The sequence below is a fragment of the Buceros rhinoceros genome, unplaced genomic scaffold (assembly GCF_000710305.1).
Source record: "Buceros rhinoceros silvestris isolate BGI_N320 unplaced genomic scaffold, ASM71030v1 scaffold1981, whole genome shotgun sequence".
NCBI classification, from domain to species: Eukaryota; Metazoa; Chordata; class Aves; order Bucerotiformes; family Bucerotidae; genus Buceros; species Buceros rhinoceros.
In genome coordinates this window covers 78217-94449 of record NW_010395766.1, presented here as the reverse complement: position 1 = coordinate 94449, position 16233 = coordinate 78217, and the positions used below count along the sequence as shown (strand labels likewise).

The 16233-nt window shown below is 36.8% G+C and overlaps 1 protein-coding gene across 1 annotated transcript in view; it reads left to right on the top strand.

The window, feature by feature from the left end:
- The window catches only part of PARN (poly(A)-specific ribonuclease), a 47990-nt gene that overhangs the window by 8663 nt on the left and 23094 nt on the right, over nt 1-16233 (top strand). Inside the window, exons 11-18 of the mRNA XM_010145638.1 lie at nt 581-637; nt 1630-1707; nt 2893-2936; nt 3417-3459; nt 5109-5184; nt 6908-7018; nt 7104-7173; nt 12894-12949. Coding sequence (XP_010143940.1) covers nt 581-637; nt 1630-1707; nt 2893-2936; nt 3417-3459; nt 5109-5184; nt 6908-7018; nt 7104-7173; nt 12894-12949 — 535 coding nt within the window. The remainder of the gene's footprint in view (nt 1-580; nt 638-1629; nt 1708-2892; nt 2937-3416; nt 3460-5108; nt 5185-6907; nt 7019-7103; nt 7174-12893; nt 12950-16233) is intronic.

Below are 16233 nucleotides of genomic sequence, written 5' to 3'. Positions count from 1 at the left end.
GTCAAGTGTTTCTTTCTCTCTTCCACCCTCTCCTAAAAACAAGTAGGCTGGGAAGATGGGTGGGCAACAGGTTGTGAGGGATGTTGGTGGTTATGGTGTTTATCTTCCCAAGCAACCTTTAAGCACGCGAAGGCATAGGCTGCACATCTGCCTCTCTTTGCTTGTGCGTGGAGCTCTTACATTTCTTATTAAACTGTCATTGTATTGATCCACAAGTCCTTTCTCCTTTCTTTGAAATTGTTTTCTTTTTTTTTGTTTTTGTTCTTCCTGTCCCCCAGGAAAGTGAATAAAAGCCAGGGTGCCTGTTTGGCTTATGGTCAGGGTCAACCCACTACAACAACTTGTGACTTGTCCTACTTCACAGTGAACTAGGACTACATATAAAACAAGAATTGTGTCAGCAGCATCCTGCTTTGACCTCATGTATCTTACAAATATTGACATTTCCTCTGTGGTCTGTTCTGGCTTCAGTATGAGAAAGAGTTTGATCCAAACATTTGAGTGTTTCTGCCAGTTGCCAGGTATAGTTTTAACAATACTTGTATTTATGTTTCACTAAAATCAGACTCTTTGCTTACAGGAAGAATTGAATGATGCAGTAGGGTTTTCCAGAGTCGTTCATGCCATTGCTAATTCTGTAAGTTAACATTTTTTAAGGTACCTTTGACTGTAAGAAAAAAAAAATTCTTTCTAAGAAAGAATTCTTTTGCTGTTACATTTTTGGAAGATAGGATGTAATACAATAAGCTTTTTTTTTTGTTTGAAGTTGATATTGCTTCATGTCTTACAATGGTTGAGTTTGGTAGGTTAGGTAAGCTGTGAAACTAATGACATGAACAACCTCATTATCTGTAGGAGTTAACAATACCAATTTCTTAGGGCTGTTATCAAGATTCTTTTAAGTAACTAAGCTTTGAAGGTTTGTTTTTCTCTGTTGCAAAAAGGTTGTTGGTTGTTTGTTTTCCTGGCAGTTAAAGGCTTAATCAAAAAGGTCTTCTATTTATGTAGTTAAAATAGGCGGCTATAGTTTAACATGTGGCTGCTTCAGCCCTATTATTTTCATGTAGATGGTACAACCTGCTGTGTAGAGAGAAAAAAAAACTATGCATATTGTCTTCTCTAGCAAAGATGCAGAGAAGCAGAAGAGGTTGTCATGTCAAATGAATCAGTTAACACTTAAATTTCTTGTACTCCTTCAAGAAGGAACTTGTTAAACATGTGGCCTGAAAAGTTCTGCGCTGTGCAAAGCCAGATCGTGCCCCTATTAACTATTGTATATTATGATTGTAAAGAGTGTATTGTGAGTTGTACAAGTTGTATGTTAAAAGGGACTGGGCTGAGAAAGCACTTCAATCTTGAAAAGATCACATTTCGAAACCAAGTTGTACGTTGCTGTTCTAGTGCCTCTTAACATTTCAAGCTGCTGCTGAAGGGTATGATAAGTGGCTGGACTAGAGGAAAAAGGAGTGGCTGCTCTGAGAGAATGGAGGAGCCTGTGGGACAGCAAATGGGGAGGTTTGATTTGTATTTGTTCCTAGCTGCCCTTGGCCAGCATCTGGGATAGGTGCTTTGAACGTGTTGCTGTGGCAATGTTGGAAGTGTAACTTAACATGTATGTTCTTTTCACAGGGCAAGCTTGTTATTGGGCACAATATGCTACTGGATGTTATGCATACCATACACCAGTTCTATTGTCCCCTGCCTGATGTAAGTAATCTTGAGTGTTCAGATGATGAGATAAATGTCGTAATGTATTTGTCTTTAATCTTATCTCCAAATATTGTGTTCAATAGAAACACAAAACAGTCTAAGAACAGCAGCAGAGTATTTAAAAAAACCCACTTGTTACTTCTGGGCCATTGCCTTATTTTCTTAAATCTTCACTTAGAAAGCTTAGTTGGATTGAATTATTTTCCTTTGCATTTTTAAAATGTTCACATTAAGTGTTGGAATTGGATTGTGGTGTCTACTCTTATCTGTTAGTCCCTCAAACTTCTCAAGTAACGTCAGGTAACTTTAACTGGCTTGTAAAGATGCTGGTTTGGATCTTCACCGTTATTGTGTGGTGGTTTTCCTCCTGTAGTTTACAAAGTGGGAATGCATGTTTTCATATAGTATAGTACATTAATAGAATGGTGAGAAATCTTGTAGCAGGATGACCTGCATTGGGGTGAAGAGGTGGATTGTCTAAATAGTTGTAGGTAGCATGCTTTCATTACTGCAGTAGGGCAGGTGAACACTTCATGACTGCAGTGATCCACCAATTAAGTTAAGCTAAACAATGTGTTGACACTGAGAACATTGTCTGAAGAAGCCAAAGGTCTCATTGGAAGGATGGCCCACATAATAATTATGTTACATGCAGTCCTCGAGGGCTTATGGTTGTTACGGGAAAGACTTGATTATGAGGTGGGAGAAAGACATTTGGGACTTGTTTGGACAGTGTTGGAACATAAACAGTTGTCAGTTGTTCCTGTACTTTTAAAGAACGCTTTTGAGGATCTTTACCTGTCGGCAGTCAAGAGTCCACCTGGAATGACTGCTTATATTCCATTGATACATTAAATGCTGGGAACATCTAGGTGGAACTGTAAAGACGGCCAAAATTAGAGGTAGTCTAGGTTATGTAATAGGATAGGGTATTGGAGGTGATAGAACATTTCTCTTCTGAATCATCAACAGATTTGGAATAACTAGTCTGCAGTTCTGTGTAATTGCATGTGGTATTTATGGTAATGCTGACAAATGCATCTCTTAGATACGGTGACTGAATTCTCACCTCCTAAGTGTTGGAAGTTGATTGCGTATTTGTAGCTACTGCTATCTGTCATCCTGAGACTGATAAAGAGTTAACTTATTTGGGTTTTGTCTTTTGTTTTAATGTTAAATTAGGACCTAAGTGAGTTCAAGGAAGTTACATCATGTGTCTTTCCCCGGTAAGTTCTTAGTTAGACTTTAAACTGTCTTAGTATTGTTCTAGCAAGCTGGTGTTGTTTGTCCTAGCCCTTTAACCTAGGGCTAGAGGGAATAAAATTGGGAACAAATTAGATAAATAGAATTTTTAAAATATTCTGTCACATCTCTTTTTCAGAAGAGCAGTGCTGTTGTTTCGCTACTTGGCAAACGATACAGCTTTGCTCACCCCTTTATTTTAGTATGTTTGTTTTGAATCTGCATGACATTTGGAGCAAGATTTGTTTGCTATTTATCGTTTGCATCTTGCGCTATTGCTTAGTTCTTGTCCTATTTTCAAGCTGGACAAAGCCAAGAAGTGTTTTGGCTGCTCTAAGATCTGAGAGTAATCTTTTCAGTAGGGTGAAACTGTTTCCCAGCTAGTACATCAAAACAATTTTAAGTATTTAGCAAAATGGACATTCTTCTATATCAACTTACTTAGGTCTTATTTGTGTTCCTAGGCTATTGGATACTAAACTGATGGCAAGTACACAACCTTTTAAGGTAAATGAATATAATAATATAGAATCACTTAAAGATACAAGTTTGTACTAAGTGTGTAATAAGACAAATGATTTTTTTTGAGGAGTCTAACAACGTTTTCTGTGATGCTTCTTTTTTTTGTGAAAGAGTTATTTTTCTTAACGCTTTTTCTGAACTTACCAAATTTTTAAGACTACAAATTTTTATTTTTGAACAAGTGACTTTTGTTGCAGTTTTAAGGTAACTTAGCAGCTTTGAATTCCAAAACGTGCAGTTTTTGCTACTCAAAATCTGATTAGCAGATTTTTTGTCTTGTAAATTAGCACAAGACTGTATGTCTCCTTAGGAGGAAAGAAAAAAAAGTGTTATTGGTGACTAAATAGGACGTGGAAGCTGCTTGTAGACTCAAAGCTTTAAAATGTTGTGAATGCTGACTTAGATTTGTCTAGAAAAAGATGCTTGAACATCATCATTACATTCTATTGTGGCCAGCTGTTCAGCGGGTAGTCAGCAGGAGGAAAAAAAATAGCAGTTTTCTTTTAAAACCTCTTGCAGCATGAGTTTTATTCTTTCAAAAAAGTATTGAGATAAATGAACATACTCTCTTGCTTTCCTGCGTGCCTTTGGAATGAATTAATGAAGTATCTTTCTGAATACCTCTCTGAATTTAGAGCATGGCATAACAGAAAATCTTATTAAAATATTTGTCTTGCACTTTACCGTAGTTAGAACAGAGGCTTCTGTATCCTGAAAACTGATGATCCTGCACAAGTTTTATGTTTGGTACAGTTACATTGGTATTTGTTATTTTTACAGTAGATGCTTGGGTTTTAGGCTACTGTTATCAAATGGTGCTTTGGGGTGCCAATAAAATGCATCATTTGAGCTTGTTCATTGTATTGAGTTCTTGATAACTTTTCAGACTGCAGACTTGATAACTGTAAAAGCTGTCCTGATTTAGAACCAAGGGAAATTTGGTCCTCAAAAATTTCAGACAAATTTAAGAAAAATTGTGAGATTTTTTTCTCTCACTACTGATTCTGCATGTTTTTTCCATTGTACTGATTGACAAAGCATATTTGATTAAGAAGTTTGGTTTGAATAAATTAATAATCTATGTATATTTTTACGACATTTTATATACGCATATATAGATTCAGTAATGCAACTTAGTGAAGCTGAAGAGAAGGAGCAGCTTTCTGAGTGTTGGCCTTCTTTCACTGTCTTTGTATTACTTTAAATGAGCAGTATTTACACTTACAAAACTATTGCAGAATGTCCAGTCAGCAGGCACACTTTAGTACTTACCTTGGATGCCTTCAACCGTTATGATCAATATCAAGGATGTTGCTGTTTGTGGTGCCTTTTCCCTTGTCTCATATATCATGCATGGAACCAGATTCAAATAGAAATATTACCTTGGCATAATTCGTCATCAGGAGTTCTGAAAAGTATTAATAAATGCTTGCAACTCATTATGTAGGTGAGGCAAGTTAACTTTTTAAAACTTGTCTAGACAGACTTCTCTGGTGTGTTAGTTTGAAATGAGGCTATGTTTAAATTCTTACAGAACACAAGGTGGCAGCAGTAAATACTCATTTTATCCTATGTGAGTTCAGTTTCAGGAAAATGTGCTTGGCACTGGCAGTTAATGGTGTCTTTTCTTACAGGAGCTCATTAATAATACATCCCTTGCAGAACTGGAAAAGCGTTTAAAAGACGTTCCGTTCAGCCCTCCTAAAGTTGGTAAGGATATATCAAAATGGTCTTATTTCTGAAATGTTTTATTTCAGAAGAAAGAAAGTGTTTTGGTTATTTTTGGTCTTGGTCTGAAATGTAAATTCCCCTATTTAATACTTAGTGTTTTGATGAAAGGAACTTAAAACGTGGACAATAGACATATAGTACAATTATATTTAGAACTATTCGTGGAAGTCAGTAGGAATCCTTCCAGTTTGTTTCAGGTAATATAAGATGTATTCAGCAAACAGCAGTTTCATCATCATCTTCTAATGATGGTGTTTTGGTTTTAGGTTGATTTTTGATGAGTAATTTGAAATTGCTTTAAAACTGTTTCATTTGGTTATGATTGTCCTTCAGATCAAAGCCAGAGCATTCTAATAGGCACTTGGTCAAACAAAACAAGAAAACATACACAGTATTGACTCGTCATGTGTGTTGTAGAAATAGTACTATTTTTTTTTTTACAATAAAAAATAATAGTTTTACCAATTATTTTTCTTGAGCAACGTATGACCATAACAGTTAACTGTCTCAGAAGTGTTAGTATTTAATCAGAGGTGATAAATGTGGTTCAAAACATCCAAAGCAAAGCATGTTTAAAAATAAGAGAACTGTTTGTTTAGGGTTTTTTGGATATGTATCCATTAGAAAAAAATTAAGCACTAAGAATTTATTTTTCAGCCCAGCCAGTATAGCATAATGTTGTTTCAATGTCAGACAACTTTATTTTTAAAATAATTAATAAAGGCACATCTGAAAAAAGGTCTAAAATTAGGATTCAAGTGTTTTTTATGAAATACTACAAGTATATATGCTTACATATTTCCACTGTATAAGTATGCTAGAATTTCTGTATCACTGTTTTAAATCCTGGATATGTTTCATCATTATTTTAGCTACTTTTGCTAGGCCAAATGCAATAAATTAAATGGAATTATAGAGCTAACTTTTTGGTCTGTACCTTAATGTAAGGGTCATGATTCTGGCTTTTTAAACAGTTAATTTTGTTCTTCCAGTCTTATTCTCAGTATAACTTCTGAGGAAAACGAGCAAGCTTTCTAGAGGTTGAGAAGCTAGCTACAGAGGTGAAATAACTTTGATATTGGGAGTGGGAAAAAGAAAAGCGATAAAGATGTGTGATGTGTACTTTTGTTACTGAGACTTCGGCACTTTCAGACACTTCAGAGGAGTGTCTATTAAGGTTTCCAGATTTAGAGGTGGTTCAAGGGATACCGCTCAAGGTCTTCAGATAAACACCAAGCATGGCTGTCAATAAAGTTGTCAATAAAGACATCCCTTAATCACCTAGTACAATCTTCATCATTTAAATACACTGAAAAATCTGTCCATAGGCCAACTGGATAGTTGGCAAACAGGTTAATGGTAGAGTTTTCAATTAGCCTGAGTGCCTGTTCTTTTAAATGCAAGACAGGAAAAAAATACTGGGGCTGGGGCGGAATCCTGCTGTTATTTTGTTAGAATTACTTCTCCATTTTTGGCTAAGTAGGTCTGTGGATTAACAGCTTTTTAATAGGAATGAGTTTCTATCTTTGGAGCCTATTCTTTTTTTTAAAATGAAAACAAAATTGAGTTGTTTTCAAAACTTCTGAAAATTGTATGAACTTACCCAACTGATGTTATGCTCTGACAATCTGTGTGGCGTAAGCATGTAGTGTTTCTTTTAACTTATGTGGTAACATGTTTACCATTTATTTTTTCTCCTCAGAAAGTGCAGAAGGGTTTCCAAGTTATGATACAGCTGCTGAACAGCTTCATGAAGCAGGATATGATGCTTACATTACTGGGCTGTGCTTTATCGCCATGGCTAATTTCCTAGGTACCTATGTCGTCTTTTTCAGAGCTTTTCCTTGGTGCTGTCTATAGCTGCTTATCACATACTGAATTTCTTCTTCATCCATCAGGTTCATTCCTCAGTCCTCCGAAAAACCATGTGTCTGCTAGATCAGAACTCATTGAACCTTTTTATAACAAGTAAGTAGTTTTATTAAAAGACCTGCTAAAACATGGAGATAGAACACTAGCCTTAGCATATCTATCTGTAGCCTCGGAATCAAAGGTTAACTGCCTTTTTCTTTACACTTCAGTTTTGATTGGCTTTTCGGTTTACACAAGTAATTCTGCAGAGAGGCCAGAGTTTGTAGAGTAAATACCTTTTCTTTTTAAGAGAATGGTTTACTTTCTGCTAACCTGTAAAAGAACTCTTAGAAGAATACCTTGACTACTTTAATGACCTTGTCCGTGCCAGTGTTGAGAATATGTTTACAATCTGGAATATTGTTTCTGGAGTAAGCTTTGGGAGTCATGGAACTGAAGAAAAATGGCCGGGTGTTCTTTGTGTTGTAGGACACTGTTAGAAACTGGTGATAGTTAAAACTGAGTACACTAAACAGTCTGGAAAACCTAAAATATTCCTACTGTAATATTAGTTCAAATAAGCTCTAGCACAAAGCTCTAGCATTAACATCAGCAGCTAACCAGTTTTTAAGAGGGCATAATAAACATATGTTTAGCACTTTATGGGATGTTGCTGTTCAGTAATTTGCTTTTGAATTGGATCTTCATACAAATTCCTTGAACAAATTGAAGACAGACGTGATTCTTTGCATATTTAATCTGTAGTTTTACCTTATGAAGCTTCTAAAGATTGTATAAACTGTCAGGTAAGGGGAAAAGAGTTGAAATTAAAAAGCTGCTAGTGCTTTAGTCCGTCTGTTTGTTTAAATTCAGGAGAAATTCCATCCTTTCAGACCCTATTAGATAGTAGTTGGCAAAATTAATTATTTTAGCTTCAGGTGGCCCACACAAATGAGGGATAATCGTGATCAATGGCTTTCAGCTTTCATTGGTCTGGAAGCCAAATTACTGGAGCGACAGCAGTTAGGCGATACTCTTGACACTGAGACTTGTGAGGCAGTAACTCCATAAATTCTAGCAGACGATATAAATGTTATGCTCATTCCTTAGAACATGGCCCCGCAGTGACTGCTTGATATGGATGTGAAGGTGATGGAATTGATCAGCACAATTTCTTTTTAAGATAGGATTATCACAGGGTTGTTTCCCGTAACACCAGCACACACACATGCAAACTAGGAGATGCCAATTGAAGGGCATCTTCTCAGTCATTCAGTCAAGGGATTTTTTCAGTCGTTAACCAAAATGCTTTTAGTTCTTTCTAGAGCTGCTTATCTGCAACAATTACAAATTGAAACTTCTAAAACTGTGACAGTAATACGTTACACTTAAGCTTTTCAAGTTAATTGTGTACTTCAAATGTGACATTGCTCAGACATTTCAAAGTTTTGAGAGGAAGCCTGCCATGTCCGTTCTGGCTTCAGAGTTAACACTGCCTAACTGTAGTGAAGGGAAAGTTAGCAAAATTTGTAGGGAGAAAACCAGTTTAGTTTTTTGTTTCTTTTGGTTGGGGTTTTTTGATGTTGTTTTTTGTTTGCTTTTGGGGGGTTTTGTATGGGATTTTTTGTTTTGTTTTTTTTTTTAAGGAAGAACTGAAAATTACTGTTTACCAGAAAAACGTTTATCCATTCTGTCATTATTCGGGACTTGTAGCTTCTTGTTTCAGAAAAGCTATATATTCTTTTTAAGTCATGGAAACTTGGAAGACTTGCCATGTCTTACTTTCACATGATCTGAGAAGCTCAGAAGTTAGACATTTAAATGAACAAGTCTTCTGCTCTGTTCAGTATGTCCTTGCAGAGCGGATTTCTATTTCCAGTGCTTGGTCTCTTTAGCACCTGTAAGTAGCATCCAGGACTTGTGCAATTTACGTAGTTATCTTAAGGTCCCTGGTAAGTTTGTTGCTTCTGGGACTTTTTTGCAGGTATGCTCTGGGCTGCCAGCTAGCATCCTGCTACACCTAGTTTTCTGTAGTTTGTGGTCTAGAAGCTTCCCCTAGCTGAGCATCCTCTTTTCCTCCTGGAGAGAAAAAAAAACTATCTTCCTCCTTCCTCCAGAAGTTCTACCTGATCCTGTGGGCAGCAGTCAGAACAAGGAAACCTTTTCCTTTGTGCTGTAGTCATGTTCTTCAAGCAAAACACAAACTACAACACGCAAACAGTAAGCTAAACAAATGAAAGTTATACTATCTGTCACAAAAGTTTTTCCTGAAAGAAGGTGAACAGAGTAGTTTATTATAAGGCAGTTATTTAGAAGCAATGTTCTCAGTTTGAACTATTATCTAAATAATCTCTAAAATGGTCTTTAAAGCAGACCATATAATGATTCTTTGGGTTGCTTGAGAAGTCTTGATTTCAAGATCTGTGAATACTAGGCATTAATATTTAAGTACAGTTTAGAGATTAAACTTCTACATGATTGGTGTGACTGATTGGATTTTGGAAATGTTTTCTGTTTGAATAGATTTGTCACTAATGTGCATAGTTAGGAGTAAATTTAAAACTGAAAAATCAAGTTTTGGTTTTTACAAACTTGGCCTTCAAAGGAATATAATACTTTTTCAGTAGTTATTTTCACATCTTTTGTGTCAGCAAAGTTATGGAACTTCCTGGCTTGCCATTCAGGAGTGGTGGTGGCCAGCGAGTAGGTTAATGTTCATATAGGTTAATGATGTACATAAAGGTAAAATCTTTAGTTTCAACTTCTAGGAGTGCAACTCATTAAAAAAAGACTTTGCCTTAGGATTGCTTGGCTCGTTTAGGCATAATGCAGTAAGTCGTACGATAAACATCTCAAAAAGCCAAGAATTCCTGAGATGCATTTCTGTAATTTTTGTGCTTCATCCTGTACGCAATATCTTTGAAAAATCATGTTCATGTGAACAATCTGCTGTGAGTAATCCCTGACGAACACTTAGGAGTTGAGATGATGGGACTTCTTACATTGTAGTATCTAAACTCTTATTCGTATAATTTGGATGCTATATTGTGTTACATACTTCTGTGTTGATTTGAAATTTTTTGACCTGTTTTGTTTAGAGTAACATCTCTTCTTCCTTATTGCCTTGCCTCCACCCACAAGCCCCTCACAAATGTCTAATGACAACTTTATTTCAGATCTCTTTAGGCTATTTGAATGTTGTCTTTTTTTTTTCTGATGTAGCTGGAGGCAAGGGGTAAAGGAGGTGTAGAGAGATGAAAACACCATGTTTTATTGAGCTGAGTAGCATGATAATCTGTAGACATATGAATTGTCTTGGAAAAATTTTTTGTCATATGAAGGGTTATCAAAGCAAAATTGGTGCAAATAGCTTGCCTGGTTTTCTGTTATATTGGCGCACAGTGTCTCAGGAGGGAGCTAGGTTCTCTGGCATGTATTTAGTATGAATTGTGTTGCAACTCACGTGTTCATAATCCATGTGATGTAAGTTAGTGCTGTGAGATGCAGTTACAACTGTAACATACTTTAAGTGCACTATGTACTATAAATCAGTATTTATATTATGTCTTTAGGAAGTGTGTCTTTCTGCATGTATGTGTTATTTAGAGACATAGTTCTTTGACCAAATAAATGTAGGATTTGTCTTGGAGGTTAAAAACTTGATCTTAATTTCTCTCAGGTACCTGCATTTTTTTGCAGAAGTTGGTTCTTGCTGTTGGCCACTGTGCTGCTTTCCTCAACATGTTAAAACCTGGGAAAGGGCAGCTTAACTAGTATTCTCCCCAGAAGTTTTTGTTGTATTGTAGTAAACTTAATCTTTATTTTTATGAAAACCAATGCCTAGGAAACTAAACTAGGTTGTGCTTTGGTTTGTTTTTTTTAAACTTTTGCTGTCTTGCATGGATGGTGGAGAACCTTCATCCATTGAAGATGAACTGCTTTTACTGACTAGCTGAAACACTGTGTTTTTAGGCTATGCTTATCCCCTGCACTGGAGTCTAAAGAAGGCTGTGGCTCCTACTAACAGTGACATTGACATTATTTCAAATGAAGACATGAACACAAATCATAGGTAATAAATGGAACTGATCACCTTTTGACAGCTGGAAGTGAACTCCAGCTTACTAGCAGAGCGTAGATTACACACCTGCAAGTTCTTTTCTGCCTAGATAGATGCTCTGTGCTGATGGCGTGATCCTGCCTGATGTCTTCCACCAGCGGTAGAATATGGTCACCTCCCTTCTATTCCTCCTTGGAAGACATGTCCCACGCTCCCTCTCTGTATTCCCCTCCCTTTAATCTCGTAAAAGATACCATTATGGCCAGATCACTGTGTCTCCTGTCTGTTGTTTTCTGGGTAGATGGCTTTTTTTTTGGTTGTTTCTTTTCTGAGAGTAGCACTGCATGTCCTGTCAGTATTACCCAGATCTCTAGGAGATGTCGGAGTAAGGATGTTTCTTCTCTGTTTCCCTGTGGAAGCTGTGTTCTGAAGCTAGCTCTGTTCTCAGGATGTCACTCCTGTTCTGTTCAGAGAGAGAGCTATAATGAAGCCAAGGCCATAGGAATACAGCACCTAAGGCTAAACTTCAGAAGAAACTCTGGCTCCTTTGTGAACTATGTTCCTTACTCAGTGCTATGCTGGAATTGTTAAAGATTCTGAAGTTAATTGCTGCTGATGTTTCTAATTTTATTGATAAAATTCCTTTCAGGTTCTGCAAAGGTCAGGGGAACACAGTGCACATTATATCATATTTTCCCTGAGACTCGGGAAGAAAAATTAGGTGGGACAGTGTGTATCATGGGGCCACATGTGAACCTGTCATATAGCCTCTGGCTTGCATGTGAACCTGACATGTAGTCCATTTTTCTCCCCAGTGTGGTGTGGTTTTTATTTTTTCTTTCTTCTGAGAATTTATAGTAAAGACAAGTTATCACCTGCATTCCAGTAGACTTTTCAGTGATACAAGTTACCCTAAGGACATAATATTCAAACTCCTAAAAACTAATAGTGAGTGTGGTGTGATACAAATTCTAGGGAATTACAGGTCAGTCTGCACACTTGAAATGTTCTTATCAGGTGTTTATATCAGTATTACTTAGCTGAATACTGTAACTGTGATCTGATAAGCATTTTAGAAGCTTTTTGAAGTTGTGATAGAAAAGTTATTTAGTTTAGCCCTCCAGTGAGCACTGTACATAGCAAATGTTTTGTAACAGCAATGTGGCATCTCTGCCTATGACAGGGCTTTCGTTTACTTATCTTACTTTGGAGGGAAATAGTTTTAAGAGCTGAGTATGAGCTTCTATTGAAAGTATTTCTTGAGTGTTTTGAGAAGCTCTTCAGTTACAAGTTGAAAGTGAAAAGACTCGTCCTGGTTATCTCCACTGAAGTGTCATGATGGCTTTTGCAGCTTCAGGGTTTTAAGATCTAAAGCGTGATGCACTGGTCAGAAAACAGGAGGGTGTGTGTATTTAGAATGACAGCTTTTGCACTGTGCATCGTGTAACTGGCTCTTACATGCAGAGCTGCTACTTTCTAAATGTTCATTTCCCCACGTTTTAATTGTTTTCAGCAGTAACAGTTTGGAGCTTCTTTGTTCTTGTTTTGTTGAATAAGTAAAACTAATCGCATGATGCCAAGTAACTTCTCGAATCTGTATTGTTAGATAATGGATTGGACTTGATTAGAGGGTCTGTTTTTAATATAGCTTGAGATATGGTTGGGATGATTAATTCTGCTTCTTCAGAAGCAACATCTATAAAAAGTATGAAGAGGAAAGCTTATTAAAAGGTCTTTAGGCAGAAATTTGCTAATGATGCTTTTCATTTTGCTTCAGGCTATTTCTCATGAGAGTAATGGATATACCATATCTCAATTTGGAAGGACCAGACTGTAAGTAGCTTGTTTCATTATAAACTTACTACCATTCTGACAAATTAACTGGAAGAGGAAGTGTAAAGATTAATTATCCTGTATCTAAAGCATGGTACATCAGCTGTGTTTGGGTTGCTAGCCACTTATGAAATAATGTAAATGTCCCCCCCCATTTTTTTTTTTGAATGAAATAGTAAAACTATAAGTTCTTCAGCTTTGACCAGAGAATCTGCATTATAAAGGAGATTTTTCTAGAACAGATTAAACTATTGTAACTAAATGTAACAGTTTGAATTTAACAGCTTTATGGTTATTTTGGGTCACTATTCTTAAGTACCATACAATGTACAAAGTGGGGTCCTAAAACTTTGCCCCTCTCCCTTCACCCCAGCAGTAAATACAGGATGCAAACTAGTGAATAGCAAATGGTTCTGAAAATCTTCTGGCTACTTTCCTCCAAAATTTGTATGCGGCAGTTTCCTTACTTAACTTCAATCAAAATATCAGAATTCTTTTGCCCCTGTGAAATTATGATTACATAAATGGAAAAATATTACTTGAAATTTTTTTACGTTTCGAGCTATTTCAGGATACAGACCTGGGGCTGTAATAAGTTGCTAATACATTTAAATGAAAACAGATTTTACCAATATAAAGGTCCTTACTGTTACGGGATGTTTCACTATGAGGTAGAAAACTTCAGGTGAGTGCTACCACTGATGTCTTGACATATGAAAAAGTGAAGCCCTGGAGGTCAGTCTAGTCCTTCACTAGATGAAAGCTTAATTTTGTACTGTGAAGTCCGATAGAGAAATGTCTGAAAAATTATACCCATCTGGAAACAATATTGATGTGAAGACATTTTCCATTCCATGCATCGGAAAGTATGGATGACCCTTTGTTAGATGCTAGTTTAATAGTAACAGAGTGCAGTTCCAGAAAGAGGGAAGTAACTACTGGCGAGGAAAATATATGCTATAAGGACATATATTTAATTTTTAAATGCAGTTAGGTGGTCAGATCAGTGAGCTCTGGCTCTGCAGATGTGTTGGATGGTTGTCTAATTATGTTGCATACCTTTTTCCCCAAGTGTTTGATGTAGAGTGGAAGAATGGAGAAATACTTTGGGTCATTGAAAGAATGCCAAAGCTGTAAAGATGCCACTTCTACTTGCTAGCCAACTTACAGGATTGTTTTGATACTTTGCCAGGAATAGTTGGCAAAAAAGAGTCTGCCTCTGAAAATCTTGTCTTTTTTATCTGAAAGCCATTCCTGTAGAACAGACGGATGCAGATGTTACAGCAGAATCTGAACCAGGGAGACTTTCTAAGCTTCAAAACTGAAAGTACATCTAGGGTGGTATGTTTGGCTGGCTGCTTTAGAAACGTTTGTTTCTATTCTGAGATTTAAACGCTGCTGTAGGTTGAGGAAATAATGTGGTTGGTTGTTGTCTTGCGGAGTGGGGGGGAACATTTTTGCAGAGGAGTAAAGCCGTGCAAAGAATAAAGCCTCACTTCTGTGGTAGATATAATTGGAGACTATTTAAAAACCCCCAAAAGCAAGGTGCAGCTGACTAGGTAACTGTCCTAAGTTTTATTATGTTTGTCAGTTTGTTTGTCCTGTAGTGTTACAGCTACAGAAATAATGGAGTTCAGGAACATATGCTAGGTCAGTTAGTATTGAATATGTGATAGTGACTTTTCTCATTTTCTTTCGTCACTGTGTATTAAAAACTTCTTTAAAAAGAATGAAGTTGCTGCACACAATGACTGCAATGCAGAATATGAATCAAATATTTCTCACCTGAACGAGTAGAAGGTACAGAGTTTTAACGAAGGATTCAAAGTGAATTTAAGAATAAACTGATACTGGAGGGTTAGGAGTAGTTTCAGTAGAAAAAGGCTGTTATCTCAAACTGGAGTTGTTACAGTTACAATTCTGTGCTACTGGATTGCAAATACCCTTTTGAATTGGTAGCTGTTCGGTAGGTGATACAGCGATGACTTTATCTTCTCTGGCTTGTTAACTTGTGAGGCTTTTGTGTTGTGCTTGTATAGTGCCAAAAAAAGTGATTTCTGGTGCTTAAAGTTTGTGTCCTTTTTGGGTTTTGAAGTAGCAGATTCAAGGAATTAAGACTTCACCTGTGCTCGTGAAGGGATTTCTTTCTTTAGCTACTTGTATCTCCCTCCAAGCTGATGCTCAGGTGCTCACACAAACCAATAATTTGTTATCAGGGGCTTTCTGACAAGCTCATGCTAACAGGGCTTGTTCCGAGTGTAACAGATTAAAGCACTTGGAACTAAATCACAAGTGGCTGGAGGCCACTTCAGTTAATACTGTTTCATCTGGAAAAGGCTATATTCCTGCATACCTGTCTGCAATACCAGTTTTATTTCAGCTGATATGATCAGACAGATGAGAAGTTTACCCTTTTCTAAGCTGCATGGGTTCTGCTGACCAACTAATTAGACACCATGTTACAGCTTACCACAGGGTCATGTTCTGGGCTTCCAATTTTTTTTCGTCTGAAAACCTTATGTTCTTATGTGGAGCAAAACAGTTACCCAAAAGAAACTGTATGAAACTTCTTTTCCCCTGGTTTCGTTAAGCATTCAGTATTTCGTTCATGAGATGCTGAGTTACAACTGTGTTATTTTTATTGTTGTTATATGCATAATGGCGCTTTCATGAAGATTTCTTAGTATTTCAAAACTATAATTGAGTTCATGCTGCAGTCTTTTTCTTAGAAGATAGATGCATTTGGAAATCTCTGTCCTATCTTCATGACGTATTTTGGTTAGGAACTTGAGTTTTAGAAGCCTCTGAGTAACTGGTGTTCCGTTGGGTTTATGCAACATGTTAAAAATTATTTGGGAATAAAAATTTCATTAAACCTTTGGACAGGGGTAGGAAGTCTTAAAATCAAAGCACATAATAATGTGTTCTGTCTATTCAGAAAGCACTGTAGCTGCTGAAAGCTACAGTTCTCAAATTCATGCAAAAAATGAAACCTTACTTCTGGACTAGAGTTACCCTTAGAAATGAACATGCTTTTTATTTTGTTTCTATAAAGCACATACCAGGGCACTACTGCTTGCTGTAGTTACTAGCCATAACTAAATTGTAGTAATTGCTAATTCTTAGCTGCATTTATGAAATTAACAGTGCACAAGGCTTTCATCAGGAAACAGTGCAAAGTTGCATCTTAACCAGATGTGGCAAAAAAGCCCTGACAGGTTTGCCCTTGTATAATGGGGTCAAGTACACATGAAAGTTGGATAGTGCAGTTATAAGGTCCTGTT